The sequence below is a fragment of the Macaca mulatta genome, chromosome 1, assembly GCF_049350105.2.
Source record: "Macaca mulatta isolate MMU2019108-1 chromosome 1, T2T-MMU8v2.0, whole genome shotgun sequence".
NCBI classification, from domain to species: Eukaryota; Metazoa; Chordata; class Mammalia; order Primates; family Cercopithecidae; genus Macaca; species Macaca mulatta.
In genome coordinates, this window is record NC_133406.1 from 34277715 (window position 1) to 34301659 (window position 23945).

The 23945-nt window shown below is 41.6% G+C and overlaps 1 protein-coding gene across 1 annotated transcript in view; it reads left to right on the plus strand.

Moving 5' to 3' along the window:
• Window positions 1-11258, plus strand: part of PAPPA2 (pappalysin 2) — a 303315-nt gene extending 292057 nt beyond the window's left edge. The window contains exons 21-22 of the mRNA XM_015123561.3: window positions 5820-5918; window positions 8028-11258. Coding sequence (XP_014979047.3) covers window positions 5820-5918; window positions 8028-8102 — 174 coding nt within the window. The 3' untranslated portion in view covers window positions 8103-11258. The remainder of the gene's footprint in view (window positions 1-5819; window positions 5919-8027) is intronic.
• The last annotated feature ends 12687 nt before the right edge of the window (window positions 11259-23945 follow it).

The following is a 23945-nucleotide window of genomic DNA, read 5'->3' on the forward strand; positions in this document are numbered from 1 at the left end:
TGGATAAAATATACCGTAACTCAGAGAAGGGACAGCCCTCTGAGTCCTGGAAGCCAGATGAAATTTTCCAGAGAAGATTGTTCCTAAGAAAGTATTCCTGCATAATCCATCTTGATATATGTCTATTTGAATTTTACATTTTCCAAGAAGACTTGCAGACCCACAAATGTGACATCATTGGAACCCTCCATCCCAAGGAATGAACAGTGGACGAGTGGAACAGCACCATTTCCTTTTTTCCGCACCTGACAGCAATGAGCAGCAAAACGTTTGGCTTTAGCATTCTGAGTCTTGGAAATAGGTGTTCCTGGGCTGCAGGCATCTGTTGATGTGATTGGAGCACAGTGTTGCTTTCTCCTGGGGATGTCAGCCTCTAGGGGAATATACCAAGCCCCAAGTCTCAGAAGGAGCAACAGTGCCAGGCAGCCTATTTGGGATAAACCTTGACCCACAGCTGAGAAAAATAGAAGTGAAGTTGTGGGCTGGGTGTGGTGGCTCACACCTGCAATCTCAGCACTTTGGGAGGCTGAGGCGGGTGGATCACCTGAGGTCAGGAGTTCGAGACCAGCCTGGCCAACATGGTGAAACCCCGTCTCTACTAGAAATATAGCCAGACGTGGTGGCTCGATCCTGTAATCCCAGCTGCTCGGGAGGCTGAGGCAGGAGAATCGCTTGAACCCAGGAGGCAGAGGTTGCAGTGAGCCGAGATCGCACCACTGCACTCCAGCCTGGGCAACAAAAGGCAAACTTCGTTTCAAAAAAAAGAGGAAGTGAAGTTGTGGGGGTCCAGAGGAATTGAGATTGTGCATGACCATTTCTTTGTCTCTGTGTTAGATTGCTAGGTTCACTTAATATACCCGTACCACGCCCCTTTTGTAAAGGTGCCGAAAGAATTTAAATTACCCTTATTTTCCAATAAATTAAAAGACTAATGAAACCATCAAATAGTGGTGGTATGGCATAGTAGAAAGAACAGAAGACCTAATATCTAGAGATTTGGAATCTGTTCCCAGGATTGCTACTAACTATCCTTGAAAACAAGACAGTTCACCATTTTAAGACTTCATTTCATAATTTGTAAAATAAAGGGTGTCTACTAAATAATCTTCAAGGTGTTATCTGGCCTTAGAATTTCATACATCTATCGTCCTTCAAAAAAATAACTTCAACATACTGATTTGATTTCCTTTGGATATATACCCAGTTGTGGGATTGCTGGATCACATAGTTTACATTCCCAACAACAGTGTGAAAGGGTTCCCTTTCCTCCACATTCTCACAAGCACTCTCCTTTCATTGTTGTTGTTGTTGTTGCTGTTGTTGTTTTTGAGCCGGAGTTTCACTCTTGTCACCTAGACTGGAGTGCAATGACACAATCTGGACTCACTGCAACCTCTGCCTCCCGGGTTCAAGCGATTCTCCTGCCTCAGCCTCCCAAGTAACTGGGATTACAGGCAGGCACCACCACGCCCAGCTAGTTTTGTATTTTTAGTAGAGAGGAATTTCTCCATGTTTGTCAGGCTGGTCTCGAATTCCTGACTTCAGGTGGTCCACCCGCCTCGGCCTCCCAAAGTGCTGGGATTACAGGTGTGAGTCACCGTGCCTGGCAGTCTTTCATCTTTTTGATAAGCAACTATTGGTCTCATTATCAGGAGTCCCTGAGGAGCCCTACAGGCCCCCCAGGTTCTGCCCCCAAGATTCTAAGAGAGAGCTTGTACTAGGGCTCTAGTCTTAATGTTCTTTGCATTATTTGGATATGAAGCCCAGGATATGTGGGCACAACAAGGTAAATCATGGGATGCAAAGGAGATTGAAGATCAGGCCAGAAGTCACCGTTCATTGAAGAGCCAGAGAAAAAGAAAATTAGTGTACAGATTTGTGTACATTTACACAGAACTTCTATTTGCTGCAAGAACTCCATCAGGCACTGCACCATGCCTGCTTTGCAAAGGAGCTTCTTTGGGGCCTGATAGGACCGAATTAATATGAAGAAATTGAAGTGGCTCTGATTTGTCATTCACATAACGAGAAGATTTTTTTTTGAAAATGATGTGGAAGAGAGAAAATAGTGCTTGGCCTCAAGCAAAAATTTGATTAGCATCCTCTCTTGGTCTAAAACATTCATCAAGATAATAAAATAGGATTCAGTCCCATGCCTTGCCTTTAGAGATACAGTCCCTTTTGGCTAAGATTCCAACCTGTAGGTTAGTAAAGCAGAAGTTCTAAAGTCCAAACTAACCTTTCTAAAACATCAACGCGGTCTTGAGTTCTGTTGCAAGCTGTGGAAGAACGATGTTCTTAATCCGGTTCAAGAAAGAGAGATCTTATCAGCCAGTCAGTCAATGTTTGTGGAACTATTCCAGAGCCTGGGCTCTGTAATAGGCAGCCTGAGACCACTCACCCCTCTATTTCTTCTTCTTCTTAGATGGATCTTTCAGATTCCTCAGAATCATCAGTCCTAAGCTCTTCTCCATAGGGCCTAGATGTTGTGGAGCCAGCTCCTGAAAGCAGATTTCCCTTACCCCCTAAATCTGGATTAGGTATTTAACTCCTGTTCACATCCTGATGCTACACTGAGCTATCACATGAGTTAAAAAAAAAATTTCTATGGTGGGTCCCCCCAAGGGCTGGAACTATGTTTCTTTTCTCTCTGTGACCCCATAACAATGCCTGGCACATATAGGTGTGGAATAAAGAATATGGAATGATTGAATGGATGACTGTATATACCCATAGACAGCAGACAGGGCCGCACTATCTCTATGGCTAACTCCCCACAGCAGCCTCAAAATGGGAAACTTCGCCAGGTTATATAACATGCAGAAGAAATTACGTTTGCTTTTGAGAAGTTTCCGAAGCGGTATTCGTAGGGCAGACTGACAGCCTTTCCTTTTCGTATTCCACCGCTTGCACACAGTCATTATTTGTCCATTTCATCTGCCTGGAAAACAGTTAGAAAAGCCATGGCAAGAAAAGGCTTCCTATAGCAATGAAAATCGATATCGTTAGGCTCATACATCATAAGAGGAGTAGTCCAAGTGCTCTCTCAGATTTAAGTATTCACTATAGGTATAATAGGGCTTGCCTTTCTGGCTCAAAGATAAATCATCTCTGAGGGATGTGTGTGTGTGTGTGTGTGTGTGTGTGTGTGTGTGTGTGTGTGTGTTTTAAAGGAGGCACATTTAGCAAAGGGGAGAGTTTTTCTATACAGTGAAATTAATATAGAGTTATGTTAATGACTTTGGGTTGTATATGTTGTTAAAAGGCAAAAAGATGGGTGTTTTATAAAGATATTTTTCTCTTACCAAGATGGTTAAAATAAAAATTAAAAAGTGACCCTTACCAGGATAAGCTTCAGATATTTGAAAAGTGCACTTATGTGAAACGCTTTATTTTCTGATGTTACAGGATAAGCAAGGTATACATACGGGCGGTGAAGTTCACCTATGTACACATTGTGCAGAGAAACCAAGCCCAGTACCTTTTCTTGGAAAAGATGCCTGTGGGTTAGAGTGATATCCTAAGACTGACATCTTTCAATTATTGAAATTAAAATTTTCTAGTCTATATTCAATCTTCAGATATTTTTAAATTTGGGATCAATTAGTCATTTTTCCTTTCCTATTTTTTTCATTGTAACCTTGGACTCAAACTGTCAAGCTTCCCAGGCACATGTTGCCATAGGAGACTCTGTTTGTTGAGGGTGGAGTAGTTGTTTTTGGCAGGTTGGGGGAGGAGCAATTAATTCTAATAGGTATATAGTAAATTAAACACTTGGATCTTTCTAGCCTTTTTTCTGTATTTCTGCTCTTTTCTATAAACTTCATTCTCTTTCCAGATGACTCTTTAAGAGCAGAAGAGAAGGAGCTTTTAGAAGTAATTCCCAGGCTATAGCAAAGGAAGTCCAGTGGGGCCTGGAGAAGGTCACTTAGGTCATTACTGCTCTTTTCAACATACATTCTCTAACGTTTTTGAGATTAGAAGTGACCCTCGGTGAAGACTTTAGAAAGAAAAATTCCCTGGGATCCTTTACTAACCCATTCAAATACTTAGATTGTTCTTATGAAAAGAAAGATATCTTTAGATATACCTTTAATTTCCATTCTGAATACCAGACTTATACATGTAAGAAAAGTATTTTGGGTGCTTCTTAGATTTTAATAGACAATTACATGGAAAAAAAAGAAGAAACTTATTAGGCTTTGCCAATGAGTCAGTCAGGGTTGGAGGGAAAGTAACAGATGTAGTGTTAGATGAATAAGATACACTCCAAACACTTGAAAAAAGAAAAATAAAACTCTGGGGAAACTCCATAGTTGTATCCAGTCATCCTGCGAGAACCCAAGAGCATCTATAGGTGTTAAGGATACACTAGTTATCTTTGACTTCGATTATTTGGCTGCAGTTCAGGACCTGAGTCTTGATTCTATAGTAATTCCAAGTTCTCTAGAGAAGGACAAATGCGCATCACAGAATCTTCGTCTTTTATCCCAGTGAGGCCTGTGTTGAAAACAGAATTAATTTTCACTTCCTGCTCACAACTGACATTGCTATGCAGCTGTGCAGCAGCTGTTGAGTTCCACCCCACAAGTAGCAGCTTCTCAGCAGTTGGCAAACTGGTATACATCTGGAATGATGTTCAAATGACCTCAGGATCCCATAGAATAAATCAAAACATTGAAGTAATAACTTGGATAAACTTGTTCTGATGTAACTCAATTGCTGAGAGTTATTTAATGTCCATTTTTGAGTTGAGTGAACTCAAGAGTTCTGTGGCCCAAAGAGTTTGACCACAAGATGTTTCTTAGGACTTTATGGCTGAGCATCGCTCAGGATGGGGAGCAGCCCATTTATTGAGTAGGTGGGCTGGCTGATGTACCCTCCAGGGTACAGCAGGACAGCGTTTCCCTCCAGAGGTAGTTTTCTGGAGAAATAATGCACTGGGCTGCCGAGCTATTTTTTAACAACTTGTTGCTGTTCTTATTGTACATTCTCTTTTGGGGTGAAACACTCCATTAACTCTGGTTTGGCCTGGACCCCTTTCCCACTTTAGTTCGTGCTGACTTACTGCAGTAACAGTAGTGGATGGAAACAGAACAGCTTTCTCTGCTCTAACCCTGTGTCTAGTTTCTGTGCATGAGTTGGCTGTACCTGTGGGAATATTTGTGTTACAGCACTGGTGTCCTCAACCCGAGCACCACTGCGGGCTGGACAGACACCATTTGAGTCTTTGTAGCACCCAAGGACTACTCAGGTCTCTAAGTATCAGTCTTCAGTGCACCAGGAGAGGGGTGGAGGTTAATATGTGAGAAGCACTACAAAGTCAAGATACATGACATCTAATACTAAGCTCTATCTGACACTTGCTATGTGACCTGGGCAATTCTTATCGTCTCTATGCATCCTCATTTCCTCATTAAAAACCAGGACTTTTAGCGCCAACTGCACTACTGCACAGGCTTTCTCCCATGCTCAACAGAGTTAAAAATATGTGGAACTGTTTTGTAACCTACATAATATAAAGACCTCTTATTACAAGAAGGCAGAAAAGTTGATCAAAGAGTTTAAATGACCTATCTCAGACCTTAGAACAGGCCAGGAGCAGTGCTGCCAGTGAAATGTGACAATTACTTGGACCTAGTGGACTTGAGATTTTTTCAACTTCTTGCAAATGTTAGTTCAATCTGTATCCTGCACCTTTGGTGCTTTTCTGTAATATCTCTGGAGTTTTATGGATTATGCTGGGATGGGAGGAGTGGCAGAGTTAAACAAGACATAATAAGACTGTACTGAGATGTTGCCTTCTAACCTCCCTACAGCCCTTCCAAGCAGATGGTTGGTGTGACACTATCAACAACCGAGCCTACTGCCACTATGACGGGGGAGACTGCTGCTCTTCCACACTCTCCTCCAAGAAGGTGAGTGAGAGAACCTGGAGATGGGGGAGGCAGTGGCTTCAGTAATAAAGGCAGGGTCTTTGGCTAGCTCTCCTTCATGGTGTGTAATAATGGGTTTGTATTCAACAATTAGGAGGGAACTATAATGGACAAACATTGGAGCTTTTAAAGTGACAGGTTTAAGGGTAGCATAGGTTCTTAGACAACCCCAGTTCTTTGTCGGTTCAGTGATTCTTTCAGAAAAGCCATGGTTTTTGCTACGGAAAGACTCATACCTGCTTATCATTGGCCAAGAAATGTCTCTATAGGCAGGGAAAGTAATCGTCTTTACCCCTGGGTGAGGTGGGATTACCAACAAAGTGCTGTTCAGTTACTATCCGTCTTCATAATTACATTAAGAATTTTATATAGTGTATTACAAGCATCTCGCAGACACATGTTAAATGGCTGCCACCAATCACCTGAGCACTCTCTGGATTGTATCCTGAGCAATAATCCTTTCTTAATGCCCTTTATCCCTGTCATTCTTGGCTCTGTTAAATTAGCAGATAGGCTCAAGCTAAGCCTTATAAAATAGAATAAGCTGAAATTTTGTAATAATATGGATAAAAATCTAAGTGCTCCAAAGGTATTTGAAGCTAGTTGGGTCAATATGATAAATCTGAAATAAGCAAGAGGTGTTATTTCCTTCCTTGTATGTGTCTCCACGATAAAACCACACCTACCATGATCACCTACATGCAGACTTGAATACTACATCTCTTCCTCGCTAATGTTTAATCCTCACTCAATATGTGGCAGGCACTGTTCTCGCCACTTATGTGAATCAACTTATTTAATGCAGAGTGCTCAGGGGCTCATCATATCACTATTTAATTTGGCTCTCTTTTGCAATAAAAACCAATAAATACTAAACTAAGAAACAGATCAAGAGCTTGGACCGAAGGTCAGAAATCTGGCCAGCTATCTCTGTACAGGAAGACAAGATAACTTAGGAAAAAATAAAGCAGTTCTCTCCCCATCTCACACTCTGAAAATCTAGTAATTGTCTGTAATAAATTTCAGTGCCTGTGGCCAGCATACACAGGAATTAGGATCGAAAAGGCACTTCGCCCGTCTGATGACTCCTAAATCACATTTTAAAGTAATGTGCAAATATGCTGGAAAATCTCCCCACACAACCCCACCCATTCTCCTACCCACTTGCCCAATCACTAAGCCCATCTCTTTAGTGTACTTGGACTAGTATTGTATGTGATATGCCTATTTATTTTTATCTCATTAGATTGTTAATGCCCTAAAGGGAAAAATCATTGCCACTTTTATATCACATTTCCCAAATGCCCAATTTTCTCTGATGCTAGTTATGGACACTCAAAAAGTAGCATTTATCTGTTTGTAGCAGTGCAAGCAGAAGAGAGTAACTTTTTCCAGACTATCTCTGGCATAAGGAAGAGATAGTTACATAGAAGGAAGGCAATACAGCCACAAACAATGGGTGGGGAGATGTATTATTCCACCAAGCCAAAGTATATCCTGGGCTCAAGAAGAGCAAAAACTCATCCTTTATGAGGGTGGCAAAGATGTTCCTATTGTTCCAAGAACACTGAGGATTTGGAGTTGGAGAGCTCGTCTTTAGCTAGTCTCGGCTTCCCACATAGTAGTGTCATTACCTTGAATTAAGTCACCCCACATCTCTTGCCCTTCCCTGTAAAGAGAAAATGCTAATGCCACCTATTCATCTTTCCTACTTCACAGGGAAAGTGACAGTAACAGTAAGAGCAGGATTTTTAGATATGAGTAGTAATATTAGAACTGATAGAATAGTAGTTATAAATGCTTGGCAATATAGAAGAGCTTTATACTCATATTATTTAAATCACACAAACACCCTCTGGGGTAGTTTCTATTGTCCTCCCCAGTTCATATATGAGAAAAGTGAAGCAAGGAACAACTACCTTGCCAAAGCTACATGGTGACATGATGTGTGAGTGGGAAAACTGTGTGTTAATTTCCAGTTTGTGATATTAGCACATAATTCTACAGTTCCTCTGGGACCAAGTGAGGAAAGTGAAAGCTGGTTGAAAAGTGTGAAGCTATCACATTTCAACTTCCCTTTCATTCCCCTAGGTCATTCCATTTGCTGCTGACTGTGACCTGGATGAGTGCACCTGCCGGGACCCCAAGGCAGAAGAAAATCAGTAACTGTGGGAACAAGCAAGCCCCTCCCTCCACTGCCTCAGAGGCAGTAAGAAAGAGAGGCTGACCCAGGAGGAAACAAAGGGTGAATGAAGAACAGTCATGAAATGGAGGAAGGAGGAAGAGCATGAAGGATCTTATAAGAAATGCCAGAGGATATTGATAGGTGCCAACTAGTTCATCGAATAGCCCAAGTAGGAGAGAATCATAGGCAAAAGTTTCTTTAAAGTGGCAGTTGATTAACATGGAAGGGGAAATACAATAGATACATAAGGACCCTCCTCCCTCATTTATATTCTATTAAATCCTATCTTCAACTCTTACCCTGCTCCCCACTCTACACCCTGCCAACTATTCAGTCCCACCCAACTTGTAAACCATTACCAAAATACTAGAGGAGAAATTGGCAGGGATACTCTGTTAATGCCCATTTCGAATGAATTGCCATCTTTCAGAGCTTGTCTGCTCTCAACTGGCTTTTTTTCTTTTTGTGTAGTTGCCCTTAAATAATGAAGTTAGTTATTAATTCTTTATAAGTATTTAAACATAATTATATAAATATATTATATATATTATATTTTTTGCTGTTTACTAAGCTAAAAGTTATTCATTGTTCCACACATGCTGCTGTGAAGTTCACATTCAAAATGAATGCTGAGACTTTGAGGACAGAAAGGCAACTTATTTTCCCATCTTTCTATGGATGGGGATTGGCAGGTTGAATGGGAAGTGCAGAAGGAGAGACAGTAGTTAAATGAAATTCTGGATGCTAGCATGTAAAGCTAATCATCTTTTTGTTATGACCTGGGAGTTGGGCCCATTTTATGACCAAGGAGATGGAGAGTTGGAATGGTGGTACTAAGAGGCAGAGGAAGTTGGGTCTGAGTACCATTGGTGATGGGTCCAGGAGAACTAGACTATGGTTCTTGAATATCTGTCCACAAAGAATATACTAACTTGTGTCCACTTCTCAGAACTCCCAATTGGAGTTGGTGAGACCCAGGATTTTCTGCACTTCCATACATGCCTGTTCCAAGTGTGGCTGTCAGCCAGTCAGCAAGTTTGTACTATGGCCCATTCTCTGATCACCAGGATTACAGGAACTCACACGCTCCTCATACTTGGCCTGTAGTCCCACTTCTTGTTAGAAGTCTCCAAGTCTGGCCATCACTCACAGTCACATGACCAAATGTTGATTTTTCTGGGGGAAAAATGTTATGGAAATGATATAGGAGAAAGGTAGGAGGAGACGAAAGAACAGGCAAGAACTGTCAGGGTTAAATCCAGGCCCAGGGAATGAGAATGGAAGTGATCAGGGAGACTCGGTCCTTGTTCCAAGTCTCCAAAGAAGACCAAAGTGGGTCCCTTGAGCAATGAAGAATCTGAGATAAATTCTCTTGAAGTATCATGTACAAAATCTGTGAGCTGGAGATTTTGACTTGAGCAAGTTATAGAAATGCATGGAGCAAGGGTGACACTCTGTGGGGAGACAGAAGAATTTCAGCTATTTAAGGTCCATTTTGTTGTTTTTACCCTTTCTTATCCAATAGATGGACTGCACATGAAATGACCACATTAAGCCTCTCTCTATTTACGTCCCAGGCTCACTGGGATGTAGTCTGTTGCAGTTACATTTTCTTGTAACGGTTTCTGGATTAGACCCTAGGGAAAGAGAGTAAGGAGCCAATTTCTGTTTAACATTCTAGTTTTACTCATTTTAGGAAGGCTATGAGGCTTGTCTCCCTTGAAGTTTCTTCTCCAATGGAAACCAAGAACAGACAAAATTTAGAGCTCAACTGTGGTCTCTTCCCATCCTTCTGCTCTTTTTGCTTTGACCACAGTTTTTCTACTCTTCCCATCAACACTAGAGCAATGGCTGTGCAAATAGGAATAGGAAATACTACCACAACCATAGAAATATTATCCATACTATCATGTAGGGAAGAACAATACCCTGAAAGGGAGTAAAACACGAATAAGGCGATGTACCCACATTAATCTGTGGGTTTGTGGAATGAGGGTGGCAAAGTTATTGGGAAAAGGAAAGAGCAGAGTTCACCCATTCAAAAAAACCTTTTGTCCTCTAATCACTAGCATAAAGAAAGTGTCGTTCAGATACCATTCATTGTCTTGGATCATGCTTAGTGCCTCCAAGAAGACAAACATATTTATTATTGGGATTCTGATAGGCTTCAATATGCAAAGGACAATGGAAAAGTTTAGACACTCTATTTTCAAAATTTTATAAAATTGCTTTCTTGGGGAAAATGTCCAAATTGCTGGACGTGTGCTAAGTTCTGCCTTGGGGAATCCTACCTTCTCTGAGATTGATGCAGAGGAATTGTTATCCTGGGCATTACTCAGCGCAGGAACATGGAGCCTGTGGTTCACGCCAGTGTGTGTCTTTATACGGTCTCTCCACAAGAGCAACAGTAAGAACATTTCTGTTTTAAACTTCTTTTTAAAATATTTTATTCTCTGCAATTCACCACTGCTCTGGGAAGGCAAAAGGAAAGTTCCTGTTGTGTGTGAAAAGCCTCTTAGGCTATAAGGCTTCCCAGCCATAGTCAGCTGTAGCTATTCAGAGACAGCAGGTTCTTCCATTCTTTGTTCCTGGGACCTGATGTTTTGGGCAACTCAGGTCACCGATAAAGTGGAAGGACTAAGACGCTGTGGTCACAGATTCCAGTAACATCAACTCACACTCACTCCATGTGGTGGTCCACATTCTGCTGCTCTTATCCACCCATGTGGTCATTGACAGCCTTTCTCAGAGACTCTTCTGTGTGTTTGATTGTGCCCAGGTGGCCCAGGGCTAGCTGGCTCTGACAACTGGCATTACAGCTTCCAATCAGAAAGGCAGCTAAGGGGACAGGGTGAGGAGAATGGGCAGATTCTGACAGAAATGAAAGTAAGGGGATTGTGAAAGTAAAGAGCTCTTCCTGATTCTCTTCTTCTCTTTTTTCTATTATAAGGCATTGAACTTGGCACTTCCTGTATTCTTTGTGATCACTATTGAGTGCATTAGTTAACACCCAAGGGGATGGCTTGATTGGGAATGTAGTGAAAGGAGCTGATCTACTGTATTGTAATGTAAAACAGCTACAGCCAGTTATTTTGTAAGATTATAAGATGTTCATTAAAAAATCAGCACACAAAATATGATGTGTCTTGGTGTCTCTTTGTTTAAATCATTTCATCACTTTCTAATCACTTTCCATTGTCTTGTGCCGGGTCTGGGCAACAGTCATTATTTATTTGATTGATTAGTCATTTCTTTTAGTCATTTAAAAATAATTTGTTAAGTAAATAGAATGTGTAAGGAAGATGAACATGAAAGCCCATAAGAAGACATGGCATATATGAAAGTAGAATGTGAGGTAGGAATGTCAAATGTCTCCTGAGTTTTGAAATAAAGTGCAAGAATGACTTACAGTTCAGAGGAAGTAGGGCTCACTCCTGGATGCCAAAGGTAGGCAGCATTTAGAAACTGGTTGGGGAAGGATGCATATGATCTGACAGGCAGAAATGGGGGTGGGGAGAGGAGAGTCCAGGCAAGGTAAATAAGAGGGTTGAAGCTGTGGAGGTAGGAATGGGATCGGTGTGCATTATGGAACATCAGTGAGGCATCCAGCTTAGCTGGAAGGTAGAACTAAGCTAGCATGTACCATACGTTTGGTAAATACAGAATCTTACTTAATTCTTACAACAGAGCTGCAAATAACATATTCTCACTTCACAAATAAAAACGGTAAGCCACAGCCTGGTAGAGAAAGTTCTTCAAGATCATATGAAGGGAGTTAGCCTGGTTCTGTGGGACACCAAGATGTTAGAAGGAAAAGAAAAATGGTGATTAATAGGATGGAGAGAGATGAAATGAAATGTCAAGGATGATGCCTCTGCATTAAATACACAATCTGAAAGCTTGTCAAGAGGAAAGCTAGCAGGAGCAGGCTTTTAAAGGAAGAGTATTCATTTGCTCTTTCAATAAACTCAGGTTGAGGGCCAGATAGGAAATGCCATCCAAAGCAGTATTCAGAATCCTAGAGGAGGCTTCTGCAGTTGGGGCCAGTTTGCAGAGTTTTCTGGCCACACCAGTCACCACCTGGCTACTGGAAGGGCTGAGTAGATATCTCAGCACACCTATGAGCCCTGTGGAAAGAACTGTGGAATGGACAGTTGAGAATGTGAGCTTGGACTTGGGAGAGAGGTTTGTGGTTAGAAATAAACATTTGAGAGAGAGAAAAAAGCATCTTCTTTATGATTTACTAAGTGCTTTCATATGGTTTATGGCTACCCACAGGTTAGGCAGAGCAAGGACAGTTTTGTTTTGTTTCTTTTCATTTTACAGATGAAGAAAGCGAGTGTCTGTGAGGTTACAGGAAAATTTAAGTTCACGTATCTAAGTGCACGTTGGGGTGGGAATCCAAGTTCTTTGTCCCCAAATGTAATATTTTCTACTGCACAGTGTTCAGCCTGGTAGGCCAAAGAGTAAACCCAGATCCATTTGCAATGTGAAAGTTTAATGTCTTTTTACCAGTTTATGTTTCAAGGTGCTCATTGCTTTCCTTGCGGCTTTTTTAGTAGCTAAGCCTATTTTCTCTCCTGCCTGTTGTTCATAGCAAATGGTAGGAAAACTGAGGGCAAACCTTCTTGAGCACCCTTCCAGGGCCCTCTCCTCATGCCAGGCCCTGAGTATAAGCAGATGCCCTTGCACATACCAGTTAGGCCAGCTGGACAGAAATGTCTGGCAAGGCAGCATTTTCCTTAATAGCTTCCCTGGGGAGAGTCCTGGACAGAGACTTTCGAGCTCTGGTTTCCATTGACTGACAAACTTAAATGACATGATGAGTCATCTGTCAGCTGGGAGACTCACTACTCTTAGATTCAGGCCATCCAGATGATGAAGGGCTTAGGGTAGGGTTGGGTGAGGTAATGAGAAGGGCTCCAGGGCATCTCTGAAGCTGACTTTGGGTCATTTCTTTCTATGTTGCTCCAGAAAGACCACTGAAATACTTTTAGTATTTCAGGTTTCCCAGAGGTTAGCTCAGAAGGAAAGGGTGGTGGTGGTGAGAATCTTGTAACCCATAATGATCCATGCCCATAAAAGCTTCTACATGTACCTGGGATATTTGGCCTGGCAAAACACAAGACTAGTTTAGAAAATAGATGGTTATTCTCAAGTCTCCCATAGTGTGAGCCTACCTGAGATTGAGTACATCTTTTCCAGTCAGAATTCAGTCTGGTGGTCAATGCACTATGGTGTGTGATTTGCCACATTTGGCTCCTTGCTGAAGACAGTTTGGTTTTCATTTTTAATCTGGTCCTGCCACTCAATCTTTAGGTTACACTGCTATGCATTAGCAATGATGAAGCACATTCTTGAAAGAAATCTACAGGTCAAATTTTTATTCCAAGTGCGTATAATAAAAACATTTCTAACCCCTGAAAGATAGTTCCGCGTAATGACAATAGTTCACATTAACTGCAATTTGCTAATGTTCTTCAAATTCAATTTTCTTCTAAGATAATTTAATATAGACAAGCTTCCTTTTCTTTGTCTTTGTCTACACAACAGTCAAATTTCAAATGCAAAAAAAATGAGTGAAAAAAAGGGACAGTGTTGACTTTTTAATGACTACCAATTATGTTGCGTAAACATGCCCTTCTGAAGACAATTGCCGGTTTAAAAATGTTTATACACATAAAAGACTGTTCAAGTTAGAGAATTTCCCCCATACCACAATTTAATACGTGCAACTCAAAGTGCTTCCTGAACAGTTAGGCAAGTTATCTTAGGGTACAAATGACTTCCAATTAACAACTTCGTAGGTAGCGAATCAATAACCATTAGAATAATCCGTAAGAAAATTTAGATAGCTTTTTAGAATATCCAAGTGGTCTTCACAATGGGGAAATATCACTTATTAACTATTGTTCATGCTTTCTCTACCTTGATAGGTGACCTGGCACAGGGAGGCTGCGGGCAGGGATGACTGAGCCTGGACCTAGAAAGTCAATATGTAGGATGTATTGGTGACTTGTGACCCATGGGCAGCAGCATAATGATCTGCAAGGATAACAACCACAAAGTTTCAAGGCTGACAAATCTGAGTTGAATTCTGGGTCCATTACTCACTAGATAAGTCATCTAGTTACTGAATCTCTCTGAGTCTCAGTTTCCTAAATATCTACTTTTGCAGCCCCATACCCAGCATAGTGCTTAAGAAGTGCCAGACAGGAAGGGGTTAAAGAGTGATTGATGGAGATGATGTGTATAGATTATTCTCTCAAAAAGTTTGCAGCTGGGCATGGTGGCTCATGCCTGTAACCCCAGCACTTTGGGAGGCCGAGGTGGGCGGATCACTTGAGGTCAGAAGTTCGAGACCAGTCTGGCCAACATGGTGAAAGCCCTTCTCCACTAAAAATACAAAAATTGAGCCAGGCATGGTGGCACACACTTGTAATCCCAGCTACTTATCAGGCTGAGACAGGAGAATCGCTTTAACCTGGGAGGCAAAAGTTGTGGCCAAAAGAGGCAAAAAGAGATTGCACCACTTCATTCCAGCCTGGGCAACAGAATAAGATTCCATCTTAAAAAAAAAATAAAAAAGTTTGAGGGTGAAGAAAAGGAAGTTGGGGGTGGGGGAATTGCCCTTTTGTGGCTTCAAATTCTCAAACACCATGCTTCCCTGACATGAGAGAGACTAAGATATGTGCCATCATTATTTATGTTCCCAGGACAGTTAGAACAAATGGAGACTCCCAAGTAGTTTGGCTGGCAGAAGATGTTCTATCCCACTGATTCAGAGAGAAGCAAAGGGGATCTGTAGGGTAAAGGTTGTAAAGCATGGAGCTGAAGAAAAGAAAGTGGGCTAGGGTAAAATTTTGGAGTTGGCGGAAATGTTTGTTAACTCAGCCGGAATATGCCTATAAAGTTGCATTAGCTATGTGGAACACTGGTTATTTTCTTCAAAAGACAATTGAATTGCCGAATTTATCCAGTTATACAATAGCACAGTCCAATGCAACTTTCGACAATGTTGGAAATGTTCTACATCTGCATTGTCTGATGTGGTAGCCACTAGGTACTACAGGTTGCCATCTAGCCTTTAAAGTGACCAATAAGACTGAAAAACTGAATTTTAAATGTTACTTAATTTCAGTGGTTTAAATAGCAACATGTAGCTAGCCATGCCACTGGCCAGTACAGTTCTAAAGTATTACGCACATATATAATTCAATTTGCTTTTTAAATCATGCTACTTATATCTCATGGCTAACGTAATGTTATATCATGCTTAGGTGGATATTTTGGGTTATATTATTCTAGTTCGGAAAAATACATTTAAATAAATCATCTACAAATTATACATCTAGACACCTGAAACCATAAATTAAAAAACAAATAAAAAGATCTCTTACTGACTTGTAGCTTTTATAAAGCCATTTTTTGGTAGCTGAGATAAGTAGTCATTCCTGGGACCCTAACTTTGGGAAGTCAGACAGTGACTGGAAAGCAGTGCAGCACTTAATATAAATGAGACATAAGAAATATTGAGAGAGCCATAAAGAAGCCCAAGATGGCACATCCAGTAAGTGGCAGAGCCAGGGTTTGGACCCAGTAGTCTGGTTCTAGAGTTCGTGCATTAACCCGCCATGCTCTATTACAACACTCCATTTCCCGAGAAACCACACACATAAAGCACCATACTTAGTTTTGCAGGTTCTCAGGCTTGAAAGGGTCTCCAAAAGTTCATTATTATTCACTATAGCGTTCCTTCCAGTGAGTTGTCCTGCTTCATTATGAATTTACCTCGTATCAAGGAACTCAGTATCTCCCAAAGCTATGTGTTTTATATCTGGCCTTCTCTGACTTTAATGAAGTTAAAAATACTCACATAGCTGATAATATCATTATTTTAGTCAATATATTTTTGTTGAACAACTATTACATCCAAGGCACTAGGGATACTATAGTGAGTAAAACAAAGTTTCTGTCCTCAAGAAACTTGAAGTTGAAGGAGACAAATAGTAGGCAACAAATATGTATGCCAGCTGTGGAAGATTGCTATGGAAAAAAATGCAGTGAGTTGGGGTAAGGAGTGGCAGGGCTGGAGAGGAGCTAGTTCACATAGGGAAGGTCCATGGATGCTTCTTGGAGATGTGAAGGGAGTGAGGAAATGAGCCAAGTGATACCTGGGAGGGAGAATGAGCCAGACACGGGGAACAGCAAGTATAATGTGGGAGAGACCTTCATGTGTGTGAGGAAGACCATTGAGGCTGGTATGGCTGGAGCAGAGTGAGGGAGAGAGGTGACGTCAGAGTTAAGTGTGGAGGGGTGAGGGGACCATGGAGGGTCTTGTTAGCTATGGTAATGACTCTGGCTTTTACTCAGAGTAAAATTGTTTTCTACAGCAGTTTCTCTGTACTTGTAAATAATCCATGCATATCCTTCATATCTTTCACATCCATCATCCTCTTTCCATCTGCTGTGCTCTCACTCTGGCTGGGGCTGGCATCACTTCTGGAACAGGCCATGGTAAAGTCTCCAAGCGAGTCCTCTTCACCTGCCTCGTCCCCCTCCGATTGATTCCAGCACAGTGAGTCCACACTGTTCCTCTGAAAGCACAGCTCTTGTGGAGTCACCCATTACTTATGGAAAGAGTTTGCTGTCTCTGTGTCCTTAAGGTTCGAACACAGAGACTTTTCACACTGCACAGCCAACCTTTCACACTGACCTCCACCTACTTCTGAACAAATACTCCATACCCTTGCCAAAGGTGATACCTCCCCAGTCCCTGAAGTTCCCACTTTTGTGCTTATGTTATTTTCTAACCTGGAGCGCCTTACCTTCTACCTTCACATGCCAAAAAAACCTGCTCATTTTTTCAAGAGTTTCTCACACATCTCTAATCTCATGAAGACTTTCTTCATCTTTCTGTTTGATGAGATTTAAGGTTCCCATAACCCCTATTGTCCTTTTCTAGGATAATCAATATATTTGACTGATATTTTTATAGATGTGTGTTCTTGTCTTTCTTCACTATTCAATTGTAACCTCTTTAACAGCAGGTGAACTTGGGGCTCCACTAGGCCATTTGATGCCTTTTGGGAGAGTTAGAAAAAGGTATCCTTTTATCTGAATAAAGGCAAGTCAGCATCAGAGACTATGGCTTGAAAATCCAGGTAGCATGGCTGGATTTCTGGACATATTCACTCCTTGGATCAGGCAGCCTTGGGCAGGACACAACCTCACACCTTTATGTGGTGGCTCTGAAAACACTGTATTACCCATTTTTGGATCTCTGGCACTGCCTTACATAGTGTTCTTTCCTGCCCTAAATAAAACCTTGAAATGTGTCGAATTGAATTTCAACTCTGATTTGATGCATGCGAAAACCAAAAGAAAAGAGCATGTTGTCTTTGTGTGTTTGCGGTTGATGGGTGGGTTGATCTGTGGATACTAGAGTTTTATGTTTTGATCACTTCTTGAGCAATAGTTCAAGGATTGATGGTAGTGCAAGGCCAACATAGAAGACTGTGGGTTTGGAGTACACAGCAGCAAAATGATTCATTCTCAAGTTGATCACTGTATTCTGGACTTGAAGATCAGTTTTATGTTGAGGCATGCTTTTGCCCAGCTAATAGACTACCAGGTGCACATAAACATCTCAGGTGTAAGTAGTTCACGTGGATAGGGGGGAAAAGTAGCAACTGTCGATCAAACAAGATAGAGGGTCTAAGAGGCAACTTGACCCGAGATCAAGTTGGGAGATCTTGAGCAAATTAGTTAATGGCTTGAGACTCAGTGTTCCCATCTGTGAAATGGCAAGATGTTAATAAATTTCCAACTTACAGAATTGTTATGCAGACTTACTACAATGAATGTGAAGTGCCTATCCTGGAGCTGGCACTTCAAAAATAGTTTTTCTGTGTATCACTACCCTAAGTAAACAGAAGTATCCCTGGTACAGAAAGAACCAAGAAGAAACAAATTAGTGGAGATGGTTATTGGTCAGCTTTTGAATTCCTGTGCACTTTCTGGCCTGGGATATACATCATTTTAACAGGCTGGTTAATGTTTCTCTCTCTCTCTGTTTCTCCCTCTCCCTCACACACATGCATGCTCACATACAATTAAGTGTTCTATGAACTTTTGGCTATGTTTTAAGTATAATTTCATTTAAAGCCATGCCGTGTTCCAGTTTGAGGCCCCAGATTTAATAGAATGTGACCTTGATTCCAAGTTTTAAGGGAGGAAAAATTTTTTAAAAACTATGTCAGCGAGAGTGCAATTTCTCCACCATTTTAGAGGGTCATGCTAATGCCAGAGCATGTCCCGGGGCTCTTCCTGGGCAGCACACTCGCTAATGAGCAATCCATAACCACCCGTCATAATTTTAGAGTTAGACAGTTTACCTTCATGTAGGGAAGAGTGCCCCAGGCGATGGTCATTGCTTGGGGAGAGTAGCAGAGGTTCTCTCTAGGTATAAATGAAGTCCCCGGAGGTAACAAGGCATTTTTGTATTTCAGCCCTTGTCTCTCTCAAAGTGATCTTTGGTAGACATTGCAAGCACTTAGGTATTCATGTGTGCTCATCCAGGGAGTACAGACTTCAACATCAAGACCTAGTTGGAATCCTAGCTCAGGGAGACCTTGAGCAGATGATTGAGTCTTTTAGGGCCCATTTGTAAAGTTGAGGGATAAGCTTAAATTTTCTTGGATGTTTTACACATTTAAATGGGCAATCTAGTCATCCTTGAAGGCATCTGGCACACACGAAATGCTCTGCACAAGTTTCTTTCCCTAGTATAGCTGGAGCTAAAAATACAGTTATTAATACACATTTGATTACATTTTAAATTCTTAAATATTTAATATTTGATTACATATTTATTAGTAAATGGATTTTGTTCCTTCTTTTTCGGTGAAGTACCCTACATCACCTTATTAGCATTTCATAAGTGCTCAAAATCTCACCACTTGTTTCTAGTTTCCATTCATGGCACACTTTAGACATGAGTTTCTTCTAAGCTGGTTAAGGTTTAGGAATGATGACATAGGACAGAAGAGTTAGTCTGAAGAAGGGAACTTAAGTAGCAAGACTCAGAGGTGAAGTCAAGTTGAGATTTTGGCAATATCTGTTTTCCAGGCTCTTCGGGGGGCCTCCAAGTCTCCTTCCTCATCGGCTACCTGGCCAGCAGCTGACCTCACTGTTACACTCTTATCAGAGTTTCTAGGAATCTCTTGGCTAGTGAATGCTTCATTCAACCACTGGACTCTGACACCCGACTCTGCCTTGACCTCAGGCTTTTTTGTACTCTCTAAATCCAGTTGCCAGTGCCATGCCAGCCCCAGTCCTTCCATATATTTATCATCTTGTCTTTTCTGGATCCAGCATCTTTCCAGACCTGCCTCTTCAACTCACTGTCATCTACAGTCCCACTGCTAACATGTCTTCCGTTTGATCAAACCGTGAGGTCTCTCAGACCCCAGGGCCACTGCCACAGTGAGAATACCATCTTAGAGTAGGGTAGGGAGCAAAGAGAAAGCCAGAAGTAAACTTCTGTAAGGAAGGACTTTCAAAGTGCCTTCTCATACCCCAAAGAATGTCAGTGTCAGAGTTTTTAGGGAAAAAAATAATTTGTAGATCAAGTCCCTTTTGGCTCTTTGAGGAGTTTTCCAAATTTCTTCTGGGAGGCCCCAATGTCGGTGGCTGGAGTATGGAAACCCACACCTGGGAGGCCTGCTTGTCTTTTCCGTGGCTGTCTTTATCCTGAGCATTCCTGAGAGGTACGGATAGTCCCTGCTAGTGGGCTGGCCTCAGGCTCTGTGGGAAGGAATGCAGCTACACTCAGACATTCCAGTTACTGCTTAAACCCAGTGGCACTTCATTAAGTCCTAGGCCACTCCTTCTCTCTTTTGAGTGTTTGCTGGCTTGCCATGGCAACCAGATACCCTTTCTTTATGTTCCCCCCACTTTGCCCTACTCTAGTCAGCTCCATCACCAACACCTCTATGTGGGCATTTTCTGATCCGCTCCTAGTTGCCAAGGGACATAGAAGCTACAGGGTGAGGATCAAAACATCTTCCTTCATTGGATACCCAAAAGTGAAACTGTTTGGAAGATCCAGAAGTCTGAAGTGCATTACACTGACCTTCCTGGTCAGGAGTTACCATGATGTACATGCAGCAGATCAAAATGGGTGTGGTAGAATGTGCCTGTCCTCTGACTGTATAGACATCCCAGTAGCTGGAATGGTCTGTCTGAGAATGTGGCCAGGCCAGGATGATAGTTATACTTGGTAGGTTAAGCCAGTGTAGGTTAAATTTCAGTGAGCTCAAAGATGGGAGGAGTTCTGGAGTTTCCATTTCTACCTATGCCAATAAGCACACATCACCAGGAGCCTTGAAAGTGCACAGGCCTAGAGCCATAGTCATGGCTCCTCCATGGCAGGACTGCCTCTGTGCTAATGACCTGGATGCAGCAGCAAGGCTGGGAAATATAAAAAAGATTGCTACGTCTTGTTTATCAGAAGGCTCCCAGTTTTGCTGTATGCAAGAACTGTGTGCATTGCTCCCTCCTCCTAGATTACAAAACAAACAAAAAAAGCATTTTATCAAATTTTGCTGTTAGTTCAGTTCACTCACCATGTTGAACGAATGTAGAAGGGAAGGTGATTTAAGTGAGCTACATGGCAGCTTTGCAGAGTGGTAAAAAGGGGATATCCTAGCCTCCCATGCTTAATGGTGGCTCCCAGCTGTATGGTCCTAGACCAGTTAATCTAAGCCTGACAAAAAGGAACTGAAGTTTGTAATATCTCATGTGTAACATGTAGATAGTGGTAGTATCTTTTTATAGGGTTGTTTGGTGATTTAGACTACAGACGCTATGCAAAAGTGCTTATATGGTGCTTGGTACATAATTAGTCATCAATAAACATTAGTTGCTATTAAAAATATAGCATCTTCGGCAACAAAGAAACCTCACATACGATAATCAAACCTCTTAAAGGAAGTCCAATTTCAGATTCAAAAGATCTTTGGCACATAAAAAAAATGATGAGCAATGGAAATTTGGAACATGTTTTCTTGCTACCCTATCCTGTTATGAAGAGAAAGCAACTGGGGAAGGATAATGTTGGTGAAACATGTGGCCTCATTTCAGTGTCTAAGGGACACTGAAGAGGATCCCAGAGTGATAATATTAGTTGAACACCTGCTAGGCATATTCTTGCCACTGCACTAAGTAATTTCAAGAGTCTTATCTTGTTCCACCTTCAGGCTGCTTGTTGCAGTTAGTAAGCTACTGTGTCATGGCTGAAACCCATCATCTGTCCTCTGCTTCGTGATGCTGCTTTTGGAACACTACAAACCAGTTCCTTTTTGTCAGTCAGTCCATGTTAGATTTTGTCGATGGGGGCATCAGGGAGACTGGAAGGAAGAAGGGAGAGGGGCTGGTGCCTTCCTGTCGGCTGGATGTTCAACTCAGTAGCTTCCAACCAATGGCTTCTCACAGTGGCAAAAGCAGTGTATTCCTGTCTCTTTCATCTTTGTGCATTAAAGAACCAGCCTCGGATAGGCACGGTGGTTCACGCCTGTAATCCCAGCACTTTGGAAGGCCGAGGCAGGCAGATCACTTGAGGCCAGGACTTCAAGACCAGCCTGCCAACATGGCAAAACGCTGTCTCTACTAAAAATACAAAAATTAGCCAGGCATGGTGGTGCCCAGCTATTCAAGGAGTTGAGGCAGGAGTACCACTTGAACCCAAGAAGCAGGAGTATTGCTTGAACCCAGGAAGCAGAGGTTGTGGTGAGCTGAGATTGTGCCACTGCACTCCAGCCGGGGCAACAGAGTAAGATTCCGTCTCAAAAATAAATAAATAAATAAACAAAAGAAAATAAAGAACCAGCCTCATTATGTTCTTCCAAAGAAGTCCCGGCACCAGGCAAATGACCCCTCCTTTTTGAAGGAATCTAGTTTTGAGTCAACCAAATTCCTCCCTTTGCTCTCCCAGCCCTAAAGGTTGTGGCTGTGTCCTGCAGTTAGTATTAATACCTCTGTACTTTCTCAGTGTTTCAGATATTTTTGTTTTGTTTGGTTCTCCAGAACCTTTTCACCAATTCCTGATATTAAATTCTCTCTGTCAAAGTCTTGACTGCAGCCCTACTGATACGTTGCTCAAGTGGCAGAAACAGATGGAGACTGAAATTTTTCATTTTCTGCCATCTAAGATACCAAATCAACACTGTTAGGTCTTTTAAAAAAATACTGATTTATACCTAAAAATGGCAGCTCAGAAAACGTAAGGGAAATGCTATGAAATTGATGTGTAAGTAGTGGGGTTAGCAAATCTCAAAAACATTTGTTCTCACTCTATTTCCATTTTCAACATGTAATGAACTTCTGTTCACCTTTGTATATGCCATAAGTTATGTACAATATGTGATGTATACATAATAGATTTTCCTAAATAGTACGGACTTTGAGTATTCCATGCCTATTTTAGCTCTATAAATTACTCAAGACAAATGCACGGCACATATCTTGCTATTTGCCATTTCAATATCTGTATGAAGTATTGATCATGCATCTCATCACTCTTTCTGGCCAGGTACAGATCCATTCTCAGAATCTTTTTCAAGTCAGTTTTCCAGGCAGCCACTGCTGCTTTATCAAATTTCGCACTCAAGTGGAAACCTATTCGTCACCCCTGCAATCAATCTTAGAATTCATAAAAATGTACTTACTTTTGGCATAAAATTGTTATCTTCCAGATTGTCTTTCAAATCCTAAAGAGTTACAAAATTTCCATGTCCGATGATATGTACTAACTTTTAGTTTGAAGTATATATTAATCAATACCTAGTCAGGAAAGCAGAATACATTTTAGGTAATTCCACAGAGGAAGCTCAAGGTGAGAAATCAATTAGAAAGACTTTGGGATTGTAGAAGGACAAATAGGAGCAACCTATCAGATTAGCAACATCAGGGCGCAGCTCCTGCTTTGAGGGGATGGAGGATCACATGGAGGAGACAGAGGTCATGAAGAAGATGCTGGAGACACCATCTGAGGCAGGGAGAAGGGGAAATACCCCTGTTGCCTTCTTCTTCCTTTCCTCCAATCATCTACAACTCCTCTGACTGTCCCAACACACTGGAAGCCTGTTGACAAAGGAGTCTGGGAAAAGTTCCAATAGTTTGTAAGAGTCAGCACTATGTGATACAGAACAGTGGAAGGTTGAGAAATGGATTGGAGAACAAACAGGCAGTGGTTGATTAGGAGTATGTGCATTACTGTTATAGTCAGTGGTCATCGGGGCAAAATGGCATGTAAGGCACATTCAGCCTTAGTTTTATCTGTGGGCACTTAAATCCTTCCACACCACAGGGACAGGGCATGAGCGGTTCCATCTCTAAGTCAGTATTTCAGGGAACACTGCCTGACTCATGGGACACCAGTAGCCTCAGGGGCACTTGACATTTGAATTATTTGAAACAAAGCAAGTTGCTCCTAATTATTAAGCACAAAATATGGCTAAAGTTCTCCCACTGAGAAAGATAGTAAGGAATCAATTACACTAATTTGTACTCCCATGTGAGCAAGCATATCATAGACTCTAACAAAAGGCAGATTTAGTGAAGAAACATGATGTCAAAACCTGTCTATCTCTAGGGGAATCAATCCAATTACAGCAGACACTGCAAACTACCAGAACAAAGAGATTTATTTATTTATTTTCTCACTTTGGAATAGTGCAGACATGAGCCAAGTCCTGGACTCCCACATATGTCAAGAGAAATTGTAAAATTTTATTATATAATGTTGAGGTTTCGTTTGAAAC